General features: G+C 42.6%; 2 protein-coding genes across 4 annotated transcripts in view; one reads left to right on the top strand and one right to left on the bottom strand.

Annotated features, from left to right (window-relative positions):
• Nucleotides 1-4,634, top strand: part of LHFPL5 (LHFPL tetraspan subfamily member 5) — a 36,862-nt gene extending 32,228 nt beyond the window's left edge. The window contains exons 4-5 of the mRNA XM_032140301.2: nt 362-388; nt 4,221-4,634. Of these exons, the coding sequence (XP_031996192.1) occupies nt 362-372 (11 nt within the window). The 3' untranslated portion in view covers nt 373-388; nt 4,221-4,634. The remainder of the gene's footprint in view (nt 1-361; nt 389-4,220) is intronic.
• Nucleotides 4,635-12,031: 7,397 nt separating this feature from the next.
• The window catches only part of SRPK1 (SRSF protein kinase 1), an 84,911-nt gene continuing 73,661 nt past the window's right edge, over nt 12,032-23,281 (bottom strand). For 2 of the 3 annotated variants that reach the window (XM_032140308.2, XM_032140307.2), the window contains 3 exons: nt 21,472-21,541; nt 17,285-17,377; nt 12,032-14,472 (listed from right to left, as the gene is read on the bottom strand). In XM_032140308.2, coding sequence (XP_031996199.1) covers nt 14,288-14,472; nt 17,285-17,377; nt 21,472-21,541 — 348 coding nt within the window. In that variant the 3' untranslated portion in view covers nt 12,032-14,287. The remainder of the gene's footprint in view (nt 14,473-17,284; nt 17,378-21,471; nt 21,542-23,281) is intronic. The other variant, XM_058432274.1, reaches the window with a different exon arrangement.

Genomic DNA, 23,281 nt, shown 5'->3' on the forward strand with positions numbered 1-23,281 from the left:
ACCTTCCTCAGCCTCCCAAAGTGCTGGGATTATGGGTGTGAGCCACTGCATCAGGCCATATTCATTTTTTATATCACCCATCTGCCCAACCAATAACAGCTAATGTGCTTCAGTTGCCAAACAATGCCTTTAGGCCCTGGAAGTACAGTGGTTAAGGGAAATCTAAGTTGGAGCTTATGGTCTGGTAAGGGAGACAATCATGCGATACAGTTACAGGCTGATAAATGATATGAACAAAAAAGTGCAAGCTTTCTTGAGAGTAAGAGGAATCTGATGTACTTTGGAGATGGAGTAGTGTGCAGGAAATTATCCTAAAAAGGAGACTTGGTAGTAACGTATACTGTTCTCTCCTTCATTACAGAGGAGGTGTGAAGCAGCTGAAGGGTCGGTGAGTAATTCTATGCGAGGGTGGTCTGCGTGCCCTTAGAAGGGCTGGGGCTCTCTGCTTCCTTACCGAATCCTCAGGCAGCAGGACACCAGGGGCTGGGCTGTAAGGCTGTGATGCTGCTTGGGGAGAGAGGAACAATACCCCACTGGGACAGGAGCTGTTTGGCCTCTGAGACCTTCACTGGGGAGCAAACAGGAAGCCTTTAGTTTTACCTGTGTCTTTTTTTTTGAGACGGAGTTCCGCTCCTGTTGCCCAAGCTGGAGTGCAATGGTGTGATCTTGGCTCACTGCAACCTCCACCTCCCGGGTTCAAGCCATTCTCCTGCCTCAGCCTCCCGAGTAGCTGGGATTACAGGTGCGTGCCACCATGCCTGGCTAATTTTTTGTATTTTTAGTAGAAGCGGGGTTTCACCATGTTAGCCAGGATGGTCTCCGTCTCCTGACCTCAGGTGATCTGCCTGCCTCCGCCTCCCAAAGTGCTGGAATTACAGGTGTGAGCCACCGCACCTGGCCTTACTTGTGTCTTGAAAGGCGGAAAAAGATCAGGGAAAGAAGAAATAATTTCAAACAGGCAGGTGGTTAGTTTCACAAATTCATGTTTTATGGAGCCTGGCACACAAGAACAGACTGTTTTTAGAAGTCATTATTGTAATTTGGACCCTTATTTTCAGAAGGAATTTTTTTTTTTTTTTTTTTTTTTGAGACGGAGTCTCGCTCTTTCACCCAGGCTGGAGTGCAGTGGCGCGATCTCGGCTCACTGCAGGCTCCGCCCCCCGGGGTTCATGCCATTCTCCTGACTCAGCCTCCCTTGTAGCTGGGACTACAGGCGCCTGCCACCTCGCCTGGCTAATTTTTTTGTATTTTTAGTAGAGACGGGGTTTCACTGTGTTAGCCAGGATGGTCTCGATCTCCTGACCTCGTGATCCGCCCGCCTCGGCCTCCCAAAGTGCTGGGATTACAGGCGTGAGCCACGGCGCCCGGCCCAGAAGGAATTTTTAAGTGATTTGTAAGAAACACACTAGAAAACCTAATAAAATAGAAAATAAAAGTCATAGAGAGAAAAACAAATATTCAAAAAAGCTAGGCTAATAGTATTACTGTCTTGAGTATTAAATTTAGCTCTGATTCCTGATAGCCAAGGCAAAAAGAAAAACAGTAAGTTAACCAGTTTTAATATCTGGTTTAAAAAGAAGCGCAACATATTCATTTATCTTTTAAGTTTCCAAACATTTGTTAAATGTGATTTAACAAGAATGTTTAGGAATGCATTTTAAAAAGAAAAAGAGGACCAGGCGTGGTGGCTCACGCCTGTAATCCCAGCACTTTGGGAGGCTGAGGCAGGTGGATCACAAGGTCAGGAGATCAAAACCATCCTGGCTAACACAGTGAAACCCCGTCTCTACTAAAAATACAAAAAATTAGCTGGGTGTGGTGGTGGGCACCTGTAGTCCCAGCTACTTGGGAGGCTGAGGCAGGAGAATGGTGTGAACCTGGGAGGCGGAGCTTGCAGTGAGCCGAGATCGTGCCACTGCACTCCAGCCTGGGCAACAGAGCGAGACTCCATCTCAAAAAAAATAAAATAAAATAGAATAAAATAAAATTTAAAAAAAAGAAAAAAGAAACCCTCACAACAGTGTTGCCTCCCTAACAGCTGCCTTGAGGACCTACAGCCGACCAGGCACTTTGTGTGGGAAGGAGGGTTTAGCTCCATTTAAGCTGTTTTTATTTTTGCAAAGTACCTTCCAATCCTTGACCACATATACTTTAAAAATAATCATACATAAAATTGTCACCTCCACCTCCCGCACTTATTAGAGCATGATTCTCAAACTTCAGCATGCATACAGTCATCTGGGGATTTGTTAAAATGCAGATTCTGCTGGGTGCAGTGGCTCATGCCTGTAATCCCAGCACTTTGAGAGACTGAGGCAGGCAGATCACGTAAGGTCAGGAGTTGGAGACCAGCCTGGCCAACATCAGAAAACCCCATCTCTACCAAAAATACAAAAATTAGCTGGCTGTGGTGGCGTGCACCTGTAATCCCAGCTACTCAGGAGGCTGAGGCAGGAGAATCGCTTGAACCCAGGAGGCGGTGGTTGCCAGGAGCTGAGATCCCATCACTGGACTCCAACCTGGGTGACAGAGTGAGACTCAGTCTCAAAAAAAAAAAAAAAAAAATGCAGATTCTGATTCAGTCAGTTGGGTGGGTCTGGGACCATAGACCCTGCATTTCTAACCAGTTTTTGGGTGACAGGCTGCTCAAACAGGAATCACACTTTGCATAAAAAAGCATTAGAGCATAATCTGTGTGTGTGTGTGTGTGTGTGTGTGTGTGTGTGTGTGTGTGTGTGTGTTTGACACGGAGTTTCACTCTTGTTGCCCAGGCTGGAGTGCAATGACACGATCTTGGCTCATGGCAACCTCCGCCTCCCGGGTTCAAGCCATTCTCCTGCCTCAGCCTCCCAAGTAGCTGGGATTACAGGCATGCGCCACTATACCCAGCTAATTTTATATTTTTAGTAGAGACGGGGTTTCTCCATGTTGGTCATGCTGGTCTTGAACTCCCGACCTCAGGTGATCCGCCCGCCTCAGCCTCCAAAAGTGCTGGGATTACAGGCGTGAGCCACCGTGCTCAGCTCCCTTTTTTATGTTTTTGCAATATTTTTAATTTAGGTTATTCAAAGCCAGAAACTCCACAGCACTGGTGTACCACAATTGTTTTTTTTTTTTTTTTTTTTTTTTTTTTTTGGGCAGGGTCTTGCTCTGTTGCCTAGCCTGGAGTGCAGTGGCACAATCACAGCTTATTGATACCTCAACTTCCTGGCGCTCAAGTCATCCTTCCACCTTAGCTTCCTGAATAGCTGGGACTACAGGTACATACCTCCTGCCCAGCTATAATAATTTTGTTTTGTTTTGTTTGTTGTAGAAACGATGTTTTGTCATGTTGTCCAGGATGTTCTTGAACTCCTGGGTTCAAGTCATCCTCCTACCTTAGCCTCCCAAAGTGTTGAGATTACAGGCATGAGCCACTGAGCCTGCCTGGTATACCATTTTTTAAACCAGACCTTGGTTATTAGACATTTAGGGTTGCTATCATAGATAATAAAACTTTTTGCTTCTGTTGATAATTTCCCAAGTGGCATTACTGAATCAAAGGGCAACCACACCTCTATGTTTGCCTTTTTTTTCTCACACTACATTTTAAAAGACCTAAGTTTTTACTTGAATGACAGTCAGTACTATCTTACACATGAATGAGGAAATTTGCATGTCTAGGTAGAACTGAAGTCAAAATTTGAGCATACATAGGGAAGTGTTTATTTATTTATGTATTTTTGATACATAGTTTTTTTGTTTTGTTTTGTTTTTTGTAATTTTTTTTGAGATAGTATCTCGCTCTGTCATCCAGGTTGGAGTGCAATGGTCTGATCTCAGCTCACTGCAACCTCTGCCTCCCGGGTTCAAGTGATCCTCCTGCCTCAGCCCCCCAAGTAGCTAGGACTACAGGCACCTGCCACCACGCCTGGCTAATTTTTTGTATTTTTAGGAGAGACAGGATGGTGTTGGTCTCCTGACCTTGTGATCTGCCCACCTTGGCCTCCCAAAGTGTTGGGATTACAGGCGTGAGCTTAATTTTGGTATTTTTAGTAGAGACAGGGTTTCACCATGTTGGCCAGGCTGGCCTCGAACTCCTGACCTCAAGTGATCCACCCGGCTTGGCCTCCCAAAGTGCTGGGATTACAGGCATGAACCACCACACCCAGCCTATACTGGTTTTTAAAATGTCAGATTTTAAACTCTTGCAATCTTTTGTTCTTTTTCTTATATCACAGGTCATCTATTTCCCAGACAGTGGAAAACTAGGGAATCAAATTCTTCAGAGATAAGAACTTGTTCTTCCAAGTTTCCTTGTTCCTGGCTGCTATAGGCCTGAAGCCTGAAGCCTTTTATTATAACACTAAAACTGGACAGTCTCCTGAGACAAGACCTCCTACTGTACTCTTTCCGGGGAAGCAGAACTGCAGTGACCCACTTCAAAGATATTCAGAGGCTGAGTGGTGCAGGGAGTGCTCACTTGCTGGGGATGGGATCCAAGGCCTCTTCTTAGTTCCGCACAGCAGCAAATCGCTTCACCTTGTTGAGGCCTCTCCTCTGTAAAGCGAGAGGGCTAAATGGGTCCATCTCTAGGGGCCTTCCCTCCCAGGTCTGTGTCTGATAGCACACACACACACACACTCTCTCTCTCTCTCTCACACACACACACACACACACACAAATGCCCAACCAGCTCTAAGAGGGCTACTGAAGAGGTGGCTGGACGTGTGCTGGGTCATTTTTAGGGTGAGGTGTAGGGGGTCTTTTGCTTCTCCCTTCTCATATTTTGTTTTCTTATATGCTCAAGGTGGGTAAGGAATGGAGGGGCCATCAGAACCTGAATCCTTTAACATCCACCAGGAAGTTTTATGAAGAGTGGGTGATAGGATCTAAAATCTCTGGAGACTTTTTTCCTCCCGGGAACCAAATATCACATTTCCTTATGGTGCCCACACTGACTCAACCAGAACTGGTTACCAGCTTCAGAAATGTGTTACTTACATTCAAGTAATTTGTTATAGGAATAGATGACTTTTTTTTTCAAAAACTTTGGATTTGGCATATAGTCATCTATAGGGGGATTGGTTCCAGGATCCCCTGCAGATGCCAAAATACATGGATGCCCAAGTCCTCAGCTAAAAATGGCGTAGTATTTGCATATAACCTATGCACATCCTCCTGTATACTTTAAATCATCTCTAGATTACTTATAATACCTAATACAATGTAAATGCTATGTAAATACTTGTACTGTGTGGCTTTTAATTTGTATTTGTTGTTGTATTGTTATTTATTTTTGAGACAGAGTCTCGCTGTCTTGACGAGGCTTGAGTGCAAAGGTGCCATCTCAGCTCACTGCAACCTCTGCCTCCCAAGTTCAAGCGATTCTCCTGTCTCAGCTTCCTGAATAGCTGGGATTACAGGCATGTGCCACCACACCTGGCTTATGTATGTAGGTATGTATGTATGTATGTATGTATGTATTTATCTATTTATTTATTTATTTATTTTTGAGACAGAGTCTCGTCCTGTCGCCCGGGCTGGAGTGCAGTGGCATGATCTTGGCTCACTGCAACCTAAACCTCCCGGGTTCAAGCAATTCTCTTGCCTCAACCTCCCGAGTAGCTGGGATTACAGGTGCCCACCACCACGCCTGGCTAATTTTTGTATTTTTAGTAGAGATGGAGTTTCACCATGTTGGCCAGGCTGGTCTGGAACTGATCTGCTTGCGTCGGCCTTCCAAAGTGCTGGGATTACAGGTGTGAGCCACCGTGCCCGGCCTGTATTGTTATTCTTTACTGGCTTTTCTTCTTGAATATTTTACATCTGTGGTTGGTTGAATCTGCTTAGTGGAACCCACAGATATGGAGGACCAGCTACTAAATAGTGAATCTTCAGTTGGCCTCCAAAGGGGAATTCAATTTAGGTTAACAGTTCATTGTAGCAAAAGCCAAGACCAAAATCGATTCTTTAGGCTGTCCCCTCCCTGGGGGGTGGTGCATAAAAACAGGGTTTTGTTGATTGTCTGCAGTGAACAATTATGAGGAAAAGGTGTTTTTTCTGGTCCTTGTCCATTTAGTTAGTAAAGAAACTACCTGGGTGTGCTGTTCTCTCATAGGTGAAGTGTGGGTAAAAAGCCGAACAGATGAATCTTGTTGCTTGATCAACCGATCAGTGATACAGGAACGTTTTCCTATCTTTGGCTGTCAGCTGTGTGTTTGGCTAATGCACTGTGACAACCTGCTCAGTCACTAGGAATGAGTATCCCAGTGTTGTCACAGTTAAATTGGTGGTGGAAACTTCTATAATGGGATTTGATCTTGTCACTTGGTCCATGGCAGCTAGTTTATGAGAATGATCACATTTGTGTGTGTGTGTGTGTGTGTATATATATATATATATAGAGAGAGAGAGAGAGAGAGAGAGAGACAAAGTCTCACTCTCATTGCCCAGGCTAGAGTTCAATGGCGCGATCAATGCCATTGCACTCCAGCCTGGGCAGCAAGAGTCAAACTCCGTGTCAAAAAAAAAAAAAAATTAATTAATTCACAGTCCAGTGTCTACACAAGCTTGATGAATGACAAAATTTGACAAATTCTGTAGCTTAGTGACTTTTCTATCGTTTATCTCATAATTTACTTTTTGAAGAGGTACAAAAAAAATTTCCAGAAGTCTATCCTTGGCCAGGCATAGTGGCTCATGCCTGTAATCCCAGCACTTTGGGAGGCTGAGGTGGGAGGATCACTTGAAGCCAGGAGTTCAAGACTAGCATGGGCAACATGGCAAAAACCCATCTCTACAAAAATTACAAAAATTAGCTGGGTATGGTGGTGCACGCCTGTAATCCTGGCTACTTGGGAGGCTGAGGTGGGAGGATCACTTGAGCCTGGGAGGTTGAAGCTGCAGTGAGCCATGATTGTGCCACTGCACTCCAGCCTGGGCAACAGAGCAAGACCCTGTCTGAAAAAAAAGTCTATTCTCAAAATATTTCACTGCAATGGCAACTTTAGTGGTCTGCAGAAGCTGCTAGAGGGCTTAAGGTGCATCTGCCTATAACCCACACCTTGCTCTTGCCAGAACAGTGAGTTTCACAAAAGTAGGAGTCGATGTTTACTAATGATCAGTGCTGGGGAGGGATCTGCAAATCTTTTTATGAGTCAAATGACTCAGTATTTCATCTTGTGCTTTATCTTCAAAGAAAGTCAGAATTCAATCTAATAACAGCAATGATTTTGGTTCAGATACATAGCTAATGTTTTATCAGCTCTTTTCAAGGGATTTATCTTTAAATTCTTAAAGGCATCTCAAATCTCATTAACCTTTGAAAGCATATAAAAGTTACTTTGGGAGGCCATGGCAGGTGGATCACCTGAGATCAGGAGTTCGAGACCAGCCTGGCCAACATGGTAAGACCCTGTCTCTACTAAATATACAAAAATTAGCTGGGCATGGTGGTGGGTGCCTGTAATCTCAGCTACTCGGGAGGCTGAGGCAGGACAATTGCTTGAATCCGGGAGGCGGAGGTTGCAGTGAGCTGAGATTGTGCCACTGCACTCCAGCCTGGGTGACAGAGCGAGACTCCATCTCAAAAAAAAAAAAAATAATAATAATCAGTAATGATCAGTAATGTCAGCACTCCTCTTATGAAGTCAATCTTATTCTTTTCTCACTCTGGCTTGCCTCTCTCTGCTTTGGGCTGTTCTGTAGAGTCAGTTATGGTGCTCAAGCTTCACTGACAGCCCTGAGTAGATATGGTCAAAATAGGAAGGGCCAGTCATTTATAGGTGAAATGTGAACCTGAAGAATATCCTCAGTGCTCATGACCTGACAATCCTGTTACCTACTGCTTCTTAACAAATTACTCCAGAATGCAGTGGCTTAAAACAACATACATATCTCAGTTTCTGTGGATTAGGAATCCTGACAAGGTTTAGCTACGTGTTTTTGCCTCAAGGTTTCTCACAAGCTGCAATTGTGTTGGATCCACTTCCAAGCTCAGTGGTGGTTTGCAGGATTGTTTTTCACAGTTTGTTGGGCTGGAGGGTCTCAGTTCTTTGCTGGCTGTTAGCCTCTCCTTAGGGTTACTCATATGGCAGCTTGTTTCCCAGAACAAGGGTTTGAAAGGAGATCAAGGCAGTGTGCATGGGCAGAAGCCAGACCATTTGTAACTGTCTCAGAAGTGATATCCCATTGTTTCTGCCCTATTCTATCAGAAGAAAGTTCAGCCCACACTGAAGGCAAATGGATTATATGAATACCAACAGGCGGGAATCACAGGGGCTTTTTTAAAGGTTTTCATAATTACTTAAATTTTCTGTGGGAATGGGCATTTATCAGAATTTTTTTTTTTTTCTTTTTTTAAGACAGGGTTTTGCTTGCTCTGTTGCCCAGGCTGGAGGACAGTGGTGTGATTACAGCTCACTGCAGCCTCGACTTCCCAGGCTCAGGCAATCCTCCTGCTGCAGCCTCCCAAGTAGCTGGGACCACAGGCATGCGCCACCACACCTGGCTAATTTTTGTCTTTTTTGTAAATAAGGGTTTTGCCATGTTGCCCAGGCTGGTCTTGAACTCCTGAGCTCAAGCAATCCATCTGCCTCAGCCTCCCACAGTGCCAGGATTGCAGGCCTGAGCCACACCTGGCTATCAGAATGCTTTATCAGGACAGAGATTAGATTCTGGTATCCTTATATGTTGATGGATACATGTTTGTTTTGTTGTAAATTAAGTTGATGAAGATGAATGGTTAAGGATTCCACCCTTAAAACCCATCTCACTTTTGATATCTATCTTCAAAGGATTTATAATAAGGTCTACTAAATTTATTTCCAATATCAACCACTCTCTCCTCTATCCTAGTGAATCCAAAGCAACCAATGCGAACAATCACGTCTTAGTGGCACAACTATTAACAACATAGCTCATATGGCAGGTAGCTGCCATTCAATGCACTTCAACAGTCTAATTCTGCCATTTGGAGGGCAACGCTTGTTATTGTATTAAAATGGGCAAAAACTAGATCTAAATTAAGGACAACAGGCAGGGATTATTATTTTAAAAAGTGAACTTGGAAGGATATAAAATCAAGTTGAACATCATATGTATTAGAAACTCTCCTCCCTTTACAAGAAATGGTGCAGCCTGTAAACACAACTACGTACTGAAGTAAACTTGCTTAATTCTCTGGTTGAAATTTTTTTTTTTTGAGTCAGAGTCTTGCTCTGTTGCTCAGGCTGGAGTGCAGTGGTGCAATCTCCACTCACTGAAACCTCCGCCTCCCAGGTTCAAGCAGTTCTCCTGCCTCAGCCTCTCGAGTAACTGGGATTACAGGTGTGCAGCATCATGCCTGGCTAATTTTTAAATTTTTGGTACAGATGGGGTTTCACCACGTTGGCCAGGCTGGTCTCGAACTCCTGACCTCAAATGATCCACCGGCCTTGGCCTCCCAAAGTGCTGGGATTACAGGCGTGAGACACTGTGCCCGGCCCCAAATTTCTAAACACTTAACATTATCTCAAGTGTCCTGGCCTTTAAACTGGGGTATTTCTCTTGTATCATAAAGACTTGGTGTGGATTAATATTTTTGCGAGGGCTTAAAGATAAATGCGTATTACACCTGTAGTTTTTATTTTTTTGAGACGAAGTTTTGCTCTTGTTGCCCAGGCTGGAGTGCAATGGCGCCATCTTGGGTGACCACAACCTCTGCCTCCCGGGTTCAAGTGATTCTCCTGCCTCAGCCTCCCAAGTAGCTGGAATTACAGGCATGTGCCACCACGCCTAGCTCATTTTTTTGTATTTTTTTTAGTAGAGATGGGGTTTCTCCATGTCAGGCTGGTCTCGAACTGCCGACCTCAGGTGATTCGCCCGCCCTGGCCTCCCAAAGTGTTGGGATTACAGGCGTGAGCCACTGCACACGGCCTACACATGTAGTTTTTAAACTCCAACTTTTATTTTATTGGAATCTACCTTCCCAAACCTCCAACTTAAATGTCTTTAACAACACAAAAACAAACTTCCTTCTCAGTTGGCCTCAGGTTTATAGTCACTTTTTTATATTAATATTCTGAAGATTTTGTAAGAGCTTTATACTACCAATGCTTTGCTAACTCCCAAATTGCACTGACTAATCAAGCTTCTCTGGTGCCTTAAGGTCTTATTAATTTTTTTTTTTTTTCGTAGAGATGGAGTCTCATGCTGTTGCCCAGGCTGGAATGCAGTGGCGTGATCATAGCACACTGCAGCCTTGAAATCCTGGGCTCAAGCAATCCTCCTGCCTCAGCCAACACATCTGGCTAATTTTAAATTTATAGACACAGGGTCCCACTATGTTGCCCAGGCTGATCTTGAACCCCTAGGCTCAAGTGTTCCTCCTGCCTTGGCCTCCCGAAGTGTGGGGATTACAGGTGTGAGCCACTGCACCCGGCCATAAGGCCTTATTTTAAAGCAAATATAAGTTCAATTATCAGCAAATCACCAATTTTCTGTGATACAATAATCTAAGGGCAAAGCAGTTTCCTTATAAGGCTAAACTGGTAAGAGTACAGGTTTCAAAAGAAAAGAATGGGCAGTAACAAAGTCCACTTATAAGCTGGGACTGCTCTGCAGCAGCTAAACCGTTTCCCTGTGGACACGCAGAACAAATTCCGAATTAAAGGGGGTTGTAAACCCACCTGTTTGTTGGCTCTTTTGAGATAGCTACAAGCTCTCCTATAACAGCACTAAGGTTTCCCCAAACTCTGGGAATTCTAGGTCCATATATTTAACACAGGTGTAGGAGGGCCTGCCTAGGTTGGTCAGTCTGGTGAACAAACTGGTTTAATGGATTCCAATAGGTTACATTTTAACACTATGAAAACACTGTGTTCTAAGTATTGCACAATTAAAACAAATTAACTAGAACAATTTATGTAGTTCAGGTGTAGGTGGAGAAAGACGAATAACACTAAAAACTATCACAAATAAAAATGAAAATTAAAAACTAGACAAGTTTATGAAGCAAAAAATAACAAATTATCTCTGGTATATAACGAGTCCTGACCAAGTCATCAAATACAGAAGCACTTCAACAGAAAGCTGGACAATTTACACAAATAATCAAAAAATGCAAATACCTATGAAAACAAGTTTATGACCTCACCAGTAATCCAATATGCAAATTATAACGATATTCCTGTGCGGAGGGGGCAGGGCACAAACTAGTGATTCATAATAGGCCCGTTCATACACTGGTGTATACAGAAAAACAGTCCGACCATTCTGCTAGTTGTCCAGATAAGTTACGCAGTATTTATTTATTGAGACGGAGTCCTGCTGTTGCCCAGGCTGGAGTGCAGTGGCGTGATCTTGGCTCACTGCAACCTCCGCCTCCCAGGGTCAAGTGATTCTCCTGCCTCAGCCTCCCGAATAGCTGGCACTACAGGCACACGCCACCACGCCTGGCTAATTTTTGTATTTTTAGTAGAGACGGTGTTTCACCACGTTGGCCAGGATGGTCTCAGTCTCCTGACTGATCCACCCGCCTCGGCCTCCCAAAGTGCTGGGATTACAGGCGTGAGCCACCATGCCCAGTGGCAATATTTATTAAAAGCCTCAAAAATGTGCTCTCTGGCCCAGACAGTTCAAGAATCTATCCAAGAAATGAAGAGATAAGTATATGAAAGCCTGTGTAATACATCATGCCATTGCCTTAATAAGAGCTTATATTTCTAAGTCTTCTGAATTTTGCACATACCATGCATTTATAACTTGAGAAAAACAACAACCCCTGACAAATCTTCTGAAAGAAAGTGCTACTGGATGTAGGGAAAAACAATTAAAAAAAAAAAAAAAGGCTGAAAAACAGTATTCCACAAACGTTAATTTGGCTGTTAATTCTACCCCACTCCCAATTTAAAACTAGAAGCAAAACTATGAACCCCACAAAATGGCAAGTGTGCAGTGTGTACAGTTTCATTGCATATTTAAATTAAAAAAGCATATTCAACCAATCTTTTCCTTTTACTCAGGGCAGAGCAATTCGGACAATAAATGAACAGAGATTTTTGGAAACATGTAGGTTATTAAATAATTTGTTTATTGTACGGCATTTACAAAGAAAACAGACAATGCACTCAGTAGAAAGAATAAAAATGTATTTAGGGCTTTATTTTTAACCAACAGCAAATAGAAATCCTTTAGTGAGATCGTGGCAATTTGACAGTATTATAATTAAGCTCAATAAAGGTACGTGGGGTACTTGGAAGATCAAGATCTACAGCTGCCTACTTCCACATCTTTCAATCCATCTGGCTCCTTAAATAGGGGAAAAAAGCCCTTATTTGGAGGAGAAGCATTGCCAAAATGAAGTTACAGGTTCTATTAAAATTTACTGTCACATCAACTGTTAAAATAGGGCCTTTTGTGTGTTTTATTTCACCTTAATATCACCAGAATTCCTGTAATTCCACAATTGTGATTTTACAATGTAGAAGATAATTCAGTTCTGGTCTATTGCTTTAGATGTAAAAACAGCTGAAAACCCAAAGTGGATTAGAATTGCTGAAGGATTTCCCTGCCGTTGTTTGATACAATCTATTCTCTTGATTCTTGATAGGTGCATAGAAAGCCTAACTTAAAATTCTTTCTACAGGAACATGTCTGATTTCAGGAGTACGCAATGAAGGATCCGATGAATGGCTGGCCAGTTACTCAGAGTAATATGTTTATGAGTTAAGTGGATTGCATAACGGCACCACTTTTCCTTTGTCACTGTTGGTGGATAAATGACAAAGTAGATTCCAATCTCCTGTATAGAAAGGTGGTTACCCAACAGCCTCACTGGTGGCTTGCTAGCAGAGCCTCAAGTTGCACCTCTGTGGCTTTCTGTAAATTCGAGTCCTATAGCCACTTCGAGAATGCTGCAATCCCCAAGGCCCACTTGGTCCATGCTGAAGAAGCGGCTGTGACCCCAATCCTGCCTCTCTTTTGCTCTTCAGTATTACTGGAGGAATATGTAATATTCTAAGCCAAGTCTAGGAGAGGCTCATCCTAAAAAAAAATTGCAAAGTCTTTTCTCAATTAAAACAAAACAGCCTCAAGTACATCTCAATCATGTCAAAATTATGGTTAAAAACTGACATTATGTAGGGAAATAGCAGCAGAGAATGGCTAATCTTAAAAAAACAACCAACCAACCAAAAAACAAAACAAAACAAGACCAACAAAAAAAAGTGCCATCCCACCCCTCCCCTTGGTTCTTTCATTTGGGGTTAAAGACTCGAGCGTCTGAGAAAATGAGAAAGGCAAAGCCATAGAGGAAAACTGCTTCAAGGCCAGAATTTTGGGTGAGGTAAAGAAAAAGCTGTACATGAAAGCAGGGGACTGTTTGGAAAAGAATCAGAATCTCAAGATCTATTTTTCTTAAATGGGAAAGCTCTGAAACCCAGATCTCCGTTCTACCGTCATCCTGATCCTTTAGTCATGGGGCAATAAACTCAAGTGCAATGAGTAAAGTGCCAGCCATGGATACAAAAACAAAAAATAAAACAAAACAACCAACCAAAATAACTCTGGTCTTAGGGTAATAGAAGACATACAGGAAAGGACTGTTTATAGAACACCTGAGGTTCTCAAGAAATTACAATTCAATGGTTCTGTTTTTGCTTACATTAAAAATCAGACTGAAGATTCAAAGATCTTAACTATTAAAGGATGAAAGGAATTTGACAGTGCTTTGAACAGTGATAAAACGGTACCCAAATTTGGTGTTCATACAGCTATTTAAAAAAGACTGTAGCTTAAAAGTTGCAGGAAAAAATGTGAACATAGAGAACAACAGAAACAGTCCAGGAAGATGATGCAGCCTGGACACAGCAAGTTTAATGTCTCTGCTGTACACAGAATTAACACCCTTTCCCCTCCTCATCCTTATGCTGGCAATAGGATATGCACTAGAAAATTTGACTCTTAGAGTCAATGAATAAAAGGATGGGCTCATACACCTTCATAGCTCTTTTCAAAAAGGACGATTATAATTTAAAGGATGTCCTAATGGGAAGGAAAGGTACAGGGCAAGAGGCTGTTTCACATTTTAGTCCATTAGTCTTTGGCAGAGCCCAACCAAGGCCAAATTCACCTAGGATGCCCAATGGCTGTGGGGATCTCCACAGGGTCAAGTAAGCAAACCCAAATGAACATGTTGGATTAAAAAAAAACAAGATCTAGAAACTCTTGAAGGAAGAGCTTCACCCTGAAAAGGGAAGAGGAAAATGCTTGGAGGGGAAGGGCGGAGGGTCAGTGTGTGATCTCTGCTGTGGTGCTGGGCAGGGGCTTAGGAGTTAAGCCAAGGGTGCCGGAGACACTCGGCGGCAGTGGCTCTCTTCTCAGGGATCAGCTCCAACATGGGCAGTAAGAAATCTGTGAAGCCAGCTGCCTCTTCCTGAGACCACTCATACTTCTCCACTAGAACCTCAAAAAGGCCCCAAGGTTTCAGCTTCGTGATATGTTTCAGGTCACCTGCAGTGAAGACAGTATAGAAAAAGCCACTGATCAACACAGACAAATGACAAGGTACTCTTGTGGAAACCCACGAACTAATCCATGTAGTCTATGAGGAATCAAATTTTGCAATCAGAATCTAATCCTTCATTCACAAAGCATTTCTTTTCTGACATATGCCTCAGAAAGAAGTGCCTCTATTTTTCATAAGGCTCTAAAAATTTAAGGTAATTTGTTTTCTCCCCTATTCTAGGATTTTTTTGGTCCCAGTCAAACTGGGTGTGACAATCAAGAACTAGGTATTTACTACTAAAATAAACATGAAATGCCTGTGTCTTCAACATGGTCTCATATGGTGTGCAGAGGCACTCTAGCACCATATACCGAGAATAATTTGCTTATACTCTTTTTTTGTGTGTGTATGTGCTCAATAGTTTAGTAAATGTTGCTTTACAGTGAGGCAGTAATTTAAAATTAAAACATCATGTCAAGCATGGATAAAAGCAACAAAAAAACCCCCAAATCCTACACAGCTTTCAGATACAACAGCTTCACATACTCTATACCAATACCCCCTGTGGTACCAGGCTGCAGTCTGTCAGGTCTGCACAGCAGCAGGTCAGTGGTGGGCCAGCAAGCATTACTGCCTAAGCTCTACCTCCTGTCAGATCAGTGGCTGCATTAGATTCTCATAGGAGTGTGAATCCTACTGTGAACTGCAGTAGGGATCTAGGCTGCATGTTCCATAAAAGAACCTAATGCCTGACAATCTGAGGTGACACAGTTTTATCTCCAAACCGCCCCCCCCACCCCCCCGTCCATGGAAAAATTGTCTTCCACAAAACCAGTCCCTGGTGCCAAAAAGATTGGGGACCGCTGCTCTATACTATACTGGAATATCAACCTAATTGCTTCTTTGAAGTGACAAATTTTTAAAAGATAGTCAATTTTTAATAGCTAAGGCAAATGCTGCTTTAAAATTTTAAGTTGGCCAGGCACAGTGGCTCACGCCTGTAATTCCAGCACTTTGGGAGACTGAGTTGGGTGGATCACTTGAGCTCAGGAGTTCAAGACCAGCCCGGGCAACATAGTGAAACCCTGCCTCTACCAAAAATACAAAAAAATTAGCTGTGTATGGTGGCACATGCCTGTGGTCCTAGCTACTTGGGAGGTTGAGGCAGAAGGATCATTTAAACCTGGGAGGTGGAGGTTGCAGTGAGCCAAGATCGTGCCACTGTACTCCAGCCTGGGTGACACCCTGTCTCAATAATAATAATAATAATAATAATTTTTTTTAAAAAATAAAAATTTTAAGTCTCTTTTGTGAGCAGTGAGTGCCTATTTGATTACCTACCTGGTAAACACACATGCCTTAATCTGACTGCACATGAGGAGGAACTCTTATGAAACATTTTACAATTTTCCCACCTAAAAAGAGGTTTAAGAAAGGGTAATGTTTCTGAGGATGGCTTCTGCCAAGGACTGAGAAAAGTCATTTTTCTCAGCACTTCTGTAGAAGTTGTGAGGAAAAAGGGAACCATGGCACAATGGGGGTAAAAAAACCAGACCATTTCCTAGATGCTTCTAGGTCAGGTTTTCACATTTCAGGTTTTTTTTTTTTGCAATGCTTAAGAAATACATTATCAAGTCAAAAATTGGAAGTTTTTTTTTTTTTTGTAATAACAAATACATAAAACTAAAAAGTGTAAAGTTCGTATGACTAATGTACTTCGAGTGACTGTGTTAGGTGTCACTGGGATGCAAAGATGAGTGAGATGTAGTCCCTGCCCTTATGTAAGAAGCTTAAATTACCTGCCCTTTGGTAGACGCGGTTCTTAGACCAAAGGCCAGCAAAAAATTTGCCCATTTTTCAGAAGTGCTATACAAGTAATCAACCAACTGCATGCAGGCACTATACATATTAACTAAGTTAGTAAGAAGTATACATTATTATTATCTCCATTAAGAAATCAGCAAACTGAGGCACAGTTAGATCCTGTCAAAGGTCACATGGCTAGTGGAGTAGCTAGGATTTGACAGTCTGGCTCCAGTCTCTGCTCTTTTTTTTTCCCCCGAGACAGGATCTTGCTCTGTTGCCCATGCTGGAGTGCAGTGGCAATCATGACTCACTGCAGCCTTGACCTCCGAGGCTCAAGTGATCCTCCCACCCCAGCCTTCGGAGTAGCTGGGACCACAGGTGTGTACCACCATGCCCAGTTAATTAAAAAAAATTTTTTGTAGAGATGGGGTTTTCCTGTGTTGCCCAGGCTGGTCTTGAACTCCTAGACTCAAGTGATCCTCCTGCCTTGGACTCCCAAAGTGTTGGGATTACAGGCGTGAGCCACCATGCCCGGCTCCAGTCACTGCTTTTTTTTTTTTTTTTTTGAGACAGAGTTTCGCTCTTGTTGCCCAGGCTGGAGGGCAATGGTGCGATCTCAGCTCACTGCAACCTCTGCCTCCCGAATTCAAGCGATTCTCCTGTCTCAGCCTCCTGAGTAGCTGGGATTACAGGCGTCCGCCACTATTCCCAGCTAATTTTTTGTATTTTTAGTAGAGACGGGGTTTCAACATGTTAGCCAGGCTGTTCTCAAACTCCTGACATTGTGATTCGCCTACCTCGGTCTCCCAAAGTGCTGGGATCACAGGTATGAGCCACCGCGCCCGGCTCAGTCTCTGCTCTTGACCACTTTTTTTTTTTTACCTCTTTGCTAAGTCACAGGTTAGCATTCAAGGTAGGCCCATCATTCTGTAGGACATTGGGAATATGTGCTTACCTCTTCATTTTTAAACACTTCTGCCTCCTTAATGTCTGGGAGCACATTTACTTTACCTTTTTTGGTGAAAAATTCCTTGGAATATTTTCCTGCCACAATGAGCTTGCGAGGCACCTTCCCCAGAAGTTCTATGATCAATGCAATGTGATCTGTATATTTCGAACATTTCAAGAGGGGGAAAAAAAAGATCCGTAACAAGAGTAACAAATGCAGCTCTAGAAAATAGCAGAAAGAGTAGCATGCACACCTCTTTCTAAAGCATATCAGGCTTGCTTTCTATCCTAAATGGGAAGAGGAAGACTCTATCCAACTAATGGAGAATTCACAAAGTCAACTTTTTGTGGATTCAGTGATAAACAAAAACAATCTTGGTGTGAATGCTCTGCTTCCTGAAGTATCCCTGGGTCCTACATTAAAACTCATGTAACAATACTACCTCTGTGATTGAAGAAGTCTTTTGAATATTTCCCACTGAGGGAAAAGTGTCTTGGAATTCTGCCTATCAGCTCTATAATGTGCACAATGTGGTCTAAAATAGAAGGGTGAGAAGAACAGATCAAGGACACGCTGTAAAAGGTTTTTCTATGAATAGCTTTTTCAAGGACTAGCTGTTTAAAAGTAACTACAAATAAAACCAAGGATACTGAAGGGAAGACTGACTGGGAAGGCCAAGAATTATTTCAGGTAGTTGGTCACTCAATAGTGTCTGGCAAGTCCCATTCTGGATTTTGGAGGCTTATCTTCATCTTTACTTCTATTTTGTCTATGTATCTAGGTTCAGGTAGGTTCTTTAGGTAAGATAAAAAACTGTCCAAATATGTGTTAGGCATTCTAGAACTATTATTTGTGATCATTCTGTCTCAGCCTCCCCAGTGGCTAGGACTTCAGGCATGTGCCACCACACCTGGCTGACTTAAAACATTTTTTGTAGAGATGAGGTCTTGGCATACTGCCAAGCTGGTCTCCAACTCCTGGGCTCAAGCAATCCTCCTGCCTTGGCCTCCCAAAGTGTTGGGATTACAGGCCTGAGCCACCACCTGGCTGATACCCCATTTTAAAGATGAGAAAGTAGAACTTCAAAAAGCATGAATGGCCTAACTTAAACTTCAGGGTTAATATGAGCTAAAACTCAAATGAAAACCAATGATCTTATGTCTTGTCTAAAGCTTTTAATTTTTTCCTAAAATCTCTTTTTAAAAGTAAAGATTAGCACAAACATTTTAAAGTATAGCTACTTGATGATCTGTAACCATCATAGTATGAACACGGACCATGAGCGCCACCAGGGAGGCATGCAGCTTCTTAACCAGGTGAGTCTGGGACCAACCAGTACACACACCTCAGGTAGATCTACTGCCTTTTATTTTTTTTTTTTCTCTCTGCAGGTGACAGAAATTAAGAATATAAAACTTTTTTTTTTTTTTTTTTTTGAGATGGAGTCTTGCTCTGTCGCCAGGCTGGAGTGCAGTGGCACCATCTCGGCTCACTGCAACCTCCGCCTCTTGGGTTCCAGTGATTCTTGTGTCTCAGCCTCCTGAGTAGCTGGGATTACAGGTGCACACCACCACGTCCAGCTAATTTTTGTATTTGTAGTAGAGACAGGGTTTCACATGTTGGCCAGGCTGGTCTCGAACTCCTGACTTCAAGTGATCTGCCGCCTTGGCCTCCCAAAATGCTGGGATTATAGGTGTGAGCCACTGTGCCTGGCCTGTATTTTTTGTAGAGATGGGGTTTTGCCATGTTGCTCAGGCTGGTCTCAAACTCCTGGGCTCAAGCAATCCACCCACCTCAGCCTCCTGAAGTGCTGGGATTATAGGCGTGAACCACCACACCTGGGCAGAATACTCCTGGCCAGAAAAAAAGCTTTATAAAATACTTTTATCCTGTAGTTACAGAATCATTAAGGGTTAAATTTCCAGTTTTGTATCTTATAGGGGAAATAACATGCTAGAGACATCCATATTATCTGGGAATTTGTGAAGGTTTCAGGATTTATCTTTCTCATGTAAAGGAGTTAGTGGTGTCATTTAGAGAGGACTTCACATTTATGACTTCCCTACAACCTTTGAGCAGTTTTGACTGAATTTATGGTTTGGTAACAAGTACCTGCATGCCAAGAATTTTCTGCTGGTTTTTGGCAGGACCTGCAAGTGTGTTTTTACCATTAACAATAACCAAAATGAGAATACCACGGAAAAACTTAAGACTATAATTTCTAAGAGAGCTTCTTAAGTTCTTAGAAACTTAAGTATAACTTCCAAGTAAAATATTGGTTCTTTAAATATTTTTCCTATACCAAGGGATTCCCTTGAAATTGTTACATTTAATTCCTGCAACCTATTTTGGCTTATGATAGGATTGATATACTTGACAGATAAAATTATCAAGTATTATCCCATCAGGGTTGTGGAAAGCCAGAGTAGAGGACATGGTACTCAGGCTCCTGTCCTACCATGACTCGTAACAAACTATGCACACACTAGTCAGGGGTAAGGGTTTGCTTGTTCCTGCTCTTATAGGCCAAACTGCAGTAGAACAGCACCGGCGGGGCTGATGTTTGACCTAAGGACTATTAGTACTAACTGGTATAGGATGGAATAAATTAGAATCTAAATATCTAGGGAAGATGGTTTTTCCTTGTCCCCTTATTTGGGACTCTGCATATGTATTAAAATTTTCAGGTTTGGTAGCATAAGGTAACACTCGATATAATTCTAGCCACTATATGTGTTCTGTACCACACACTAACATTTATGGAGAATCCAGGGAAGTAAAGAGAAAACAAATTAATTACCCTCCCAAACAAACATAGTAGTTAGTTTCTAGGCCTATAACCCCAAACAGTGTAAGCCTATAACCCCAAACCTATAACCCAGAAAAATAGCAAGCAGAGAGTAGGTAAAATCAAGTAGTAATTATAGTATCCTCTAACATGGGGCTTATATATACAAAATATGTCCAAACTGTACCTACTTAAATAGGCATTCATGGGAATTAGATAGCATAGCATTTTCCAAATGGTATTCATTAGAAATAGTAGCAGGTCCTACTAACATTACCTATTAATATCCCAGAAGACCACATTTTGAGAAACAAAGAGCACTCTTGGTTCCATAGAGCATGAAATACGCGTTCCCAAAGACTCAAGGAAAGTACAAAAAGTAAAGAACATGTTCTCTACATTGGGAGGGTAGATGCTGTAGTGATCTCTCAAAATAATCCTCATTAATCCTACAAATAAAACATAAGCTGGATCAACGGTATAAAACATTTTCTTGGCTGGGTGTGGTGGCTCATGCCTGTAATCCCAGCACTTTGAGAGGCCAAAGTGGGTGGACTACGAGGTCAAGAGATAGAGACCATCCTGGCCAACATGGTGAAACCCCGTCTCTACTAAAAATACAAAAATTAGCTGGGCATGGTGGCACACGCCTGTAGTCCCAGCTACTCGGGAGGCCGAGGCAGGAGAATCGCTTGAACAAGGGAAGTGGAGGTTATAGTGAGCCGAGATTGCACCACTGCACTCCAGCCTGGTGACAGAGTGAGACTCTGTCTCAAAAAAAACAACACCAAAACACATTTTGTTTGTTCAAATTATTAACCCATTTAGTTATCTGGATGCCATCATAATAGAAAAATCAGACACACACAGTTGCCTGCTTCCACAGTCTCTCAAAGTAACTGGCAGCTTAGGCTTTTCCCACTGGCTACCACAACATGTAAATCCATTCTACTTTCTTTTAAAATGGAATTCCAAAAAAGAAAAAATTACAGTTTTATATTCAGAAAAGGGAAAAAAGAATGCTAAATGTTGGCAGAATTTATAGAAATAGGATATAGTCTCTGCATTCAAGTAGTGTGTGTATATTAAAATAACCGACCTCTAAATAAATTTGGAGGCATAATTGAGCAACAGGTTGATGAAAAGGTAAAAAACTGGGTAAAGAATGAACCACTGATATATATAGAAAGGAAGATAACTAGATGTTGAAGAAAAATTTGTCCAGCACACAGAAGTTTTAGGTAAACTGTGGCCTTTTGACTCTGACAGAGCTCTTTAGTATCTTTCAGAAAATATCTAAAAATCTAATATAAAATGTCTTTTATATTTCTAACTTTTCTGGGATTTACATATGCTTTGCACACTAACAAGACTAAGGCTCTTCAGTACTAACAAATGATGTTAGCTAAATGTGGAAAGTGTAAATACCACGCACACACATCCATGGTTAAAGGGACTCACCTTCATCTCGAGTGTACTCTTCCCCTGAGTGAGGTTCAAACAAATAGTCACCTGTGGCCAGTTCAAAGGCCTAAAAAAAAAAAGAGGACAGTCTATGAAAGCACAAAAGAAAAGAAGGCCTTTGGAAAGCTGATTGCTATTTGGCTCAATATGAAGTAACTCTTGTTCCCTTGGGAAAATTTACAGATCATTAAAAAAAAAAAAAAAAAAAACTTAAGATTATTCCTAAAGCATTCCTTCCACATCCCTATCTTAATGGAGAAAAAAGCAAAGACTCAGTAAATACTAACGTGGGTTATTTCATGCCCAAACTTCCCCACCCTAAACCCTAGCAATTCAGCCCTCCTGAGTTTCCCTTTTTTGGCCGGAAAGGGGCATACCTGGATATAAAGGTGATTCTAAGTTATTATTCATAAGAAGAACAGGTCTTTTTTAATTTTATTTTTATTTTTTATTTTTTTGAGACGGAGTCTCGCTCTGTCACCCAGGCTGGAGTGCAGTGGTGCGATCTCGGCTCACTGCAAGCTCCGCCTCCTGGGTTCACGCCATTCTCCTGCCTCAGCCTCTCCGAGTAGCTGGGACTACAGGCGCCCGCCACCACGCCTGGCTAATTTTTTTGTATTTTTAGTAGGGACGGGGTTTCACCGTGGTCTCGATCTCCTGACCTCATGATCTGCCCGCCTCGGCCTCCCAAAGTGCTGGGATTACAAGCGTGAGCCACCGCGCCCGGCCCTTTTTTTTTATTTTTATTTTTATTGAGATGGAGTCTTGCTCTGTCCCCCAGGCTGGAGTGCAGTGGCACGATCTCGGCTCACTGCAAGCTCCGCCTCCTGGGTTCACACCATTCTCCTGCCTCAGCCTCCTGAGTAGCTGGGACTGCAGGCACCCGCCACCATGCCCGGCTAATTTTTTTGTATTTTTACTAGAGATGGGGTTTCACCATGTTAGCCAGGATGGTCTCGATCTCCTGACCTCGTGATCTGCCCACCTTGGCCTCCCAAAGTGCTGGGATTACAGGTGTGAGCCACCACGCCCAGCCCAGGTCTTTCTTACATTATAATCACACATGGCTAGAAATTGAGATTCTGTACCAAACAAAAAAAATCAAAACAAAAAAATTCAGACATCTACTTATGACTCTTTAGTGTTTGACAAGTACATCATTAACTTTTACATAGGAAGTACTCCCTAGACTGTCCCAGATGGGAAGTTCCTGATTCCTAGGTCCTTTGTTTTTGAGATGGAATCTTGCTCTGCCGGCCAGACTGGAGTGCAGTGGCATGATCTCAGCTCACTGCAACCTCTGCCTCCTGGGTTCACGTGATTCTCCTGCCTCAGCCTCCAGAGTAGCTGGGACTACAGGCGCGTGCCACCACGCCCAGCTAATTGTTGTATTTTTAGTAGAGATGGGGTTCTTCCATGTTGGCCAGGATGGTCTCAATCTCTTGACCTCATGATCCACCTGCCTTGGCCTCCCAAAGTGCTGGGATTACAGGCGTGAGCCACCATGCCTGGCCAATTCGTAGGTCTTTAGAAAATCAGAAGATTAAGTGTAAAGAGAGTTAGGAGCCTAGCCTATGTGACTGGCAAGTCAGCACTCCCTAATCAGGAAAAGAAAAGCCTGTCTCCTTTAATAGAAAAACCTCTTACAGTGTTCGAGAGTGTCTTAGGAAATGATATCCTTGGGAATAAATGTGCCATGCAGAATGAAAAGATAGTGTTAGGGTAACAGCAGGGCTACATAAATCCTCACTGATTACAAATGGAGTTTTAAAAATTAGTACAACAGCAGTTTTTTTTTTTTTTTTTT

Source organism: Hylobates moloch, unplaced genomic scaffold (genome assembly GCF_009828535.3).
Source record: "Hylobates moloch isolate HMO894 unplaced genomic scaffold, HMol_V3 SCAFFOLD_20, whole genome shotgun sequence".
In the NCBI taxonomy this organism is placed as follows: Eukaryota; Metazoa; Chordata; class Mammalia; order Primates; family Hylobatidae; genus Hylobates; species Hylobates moloch.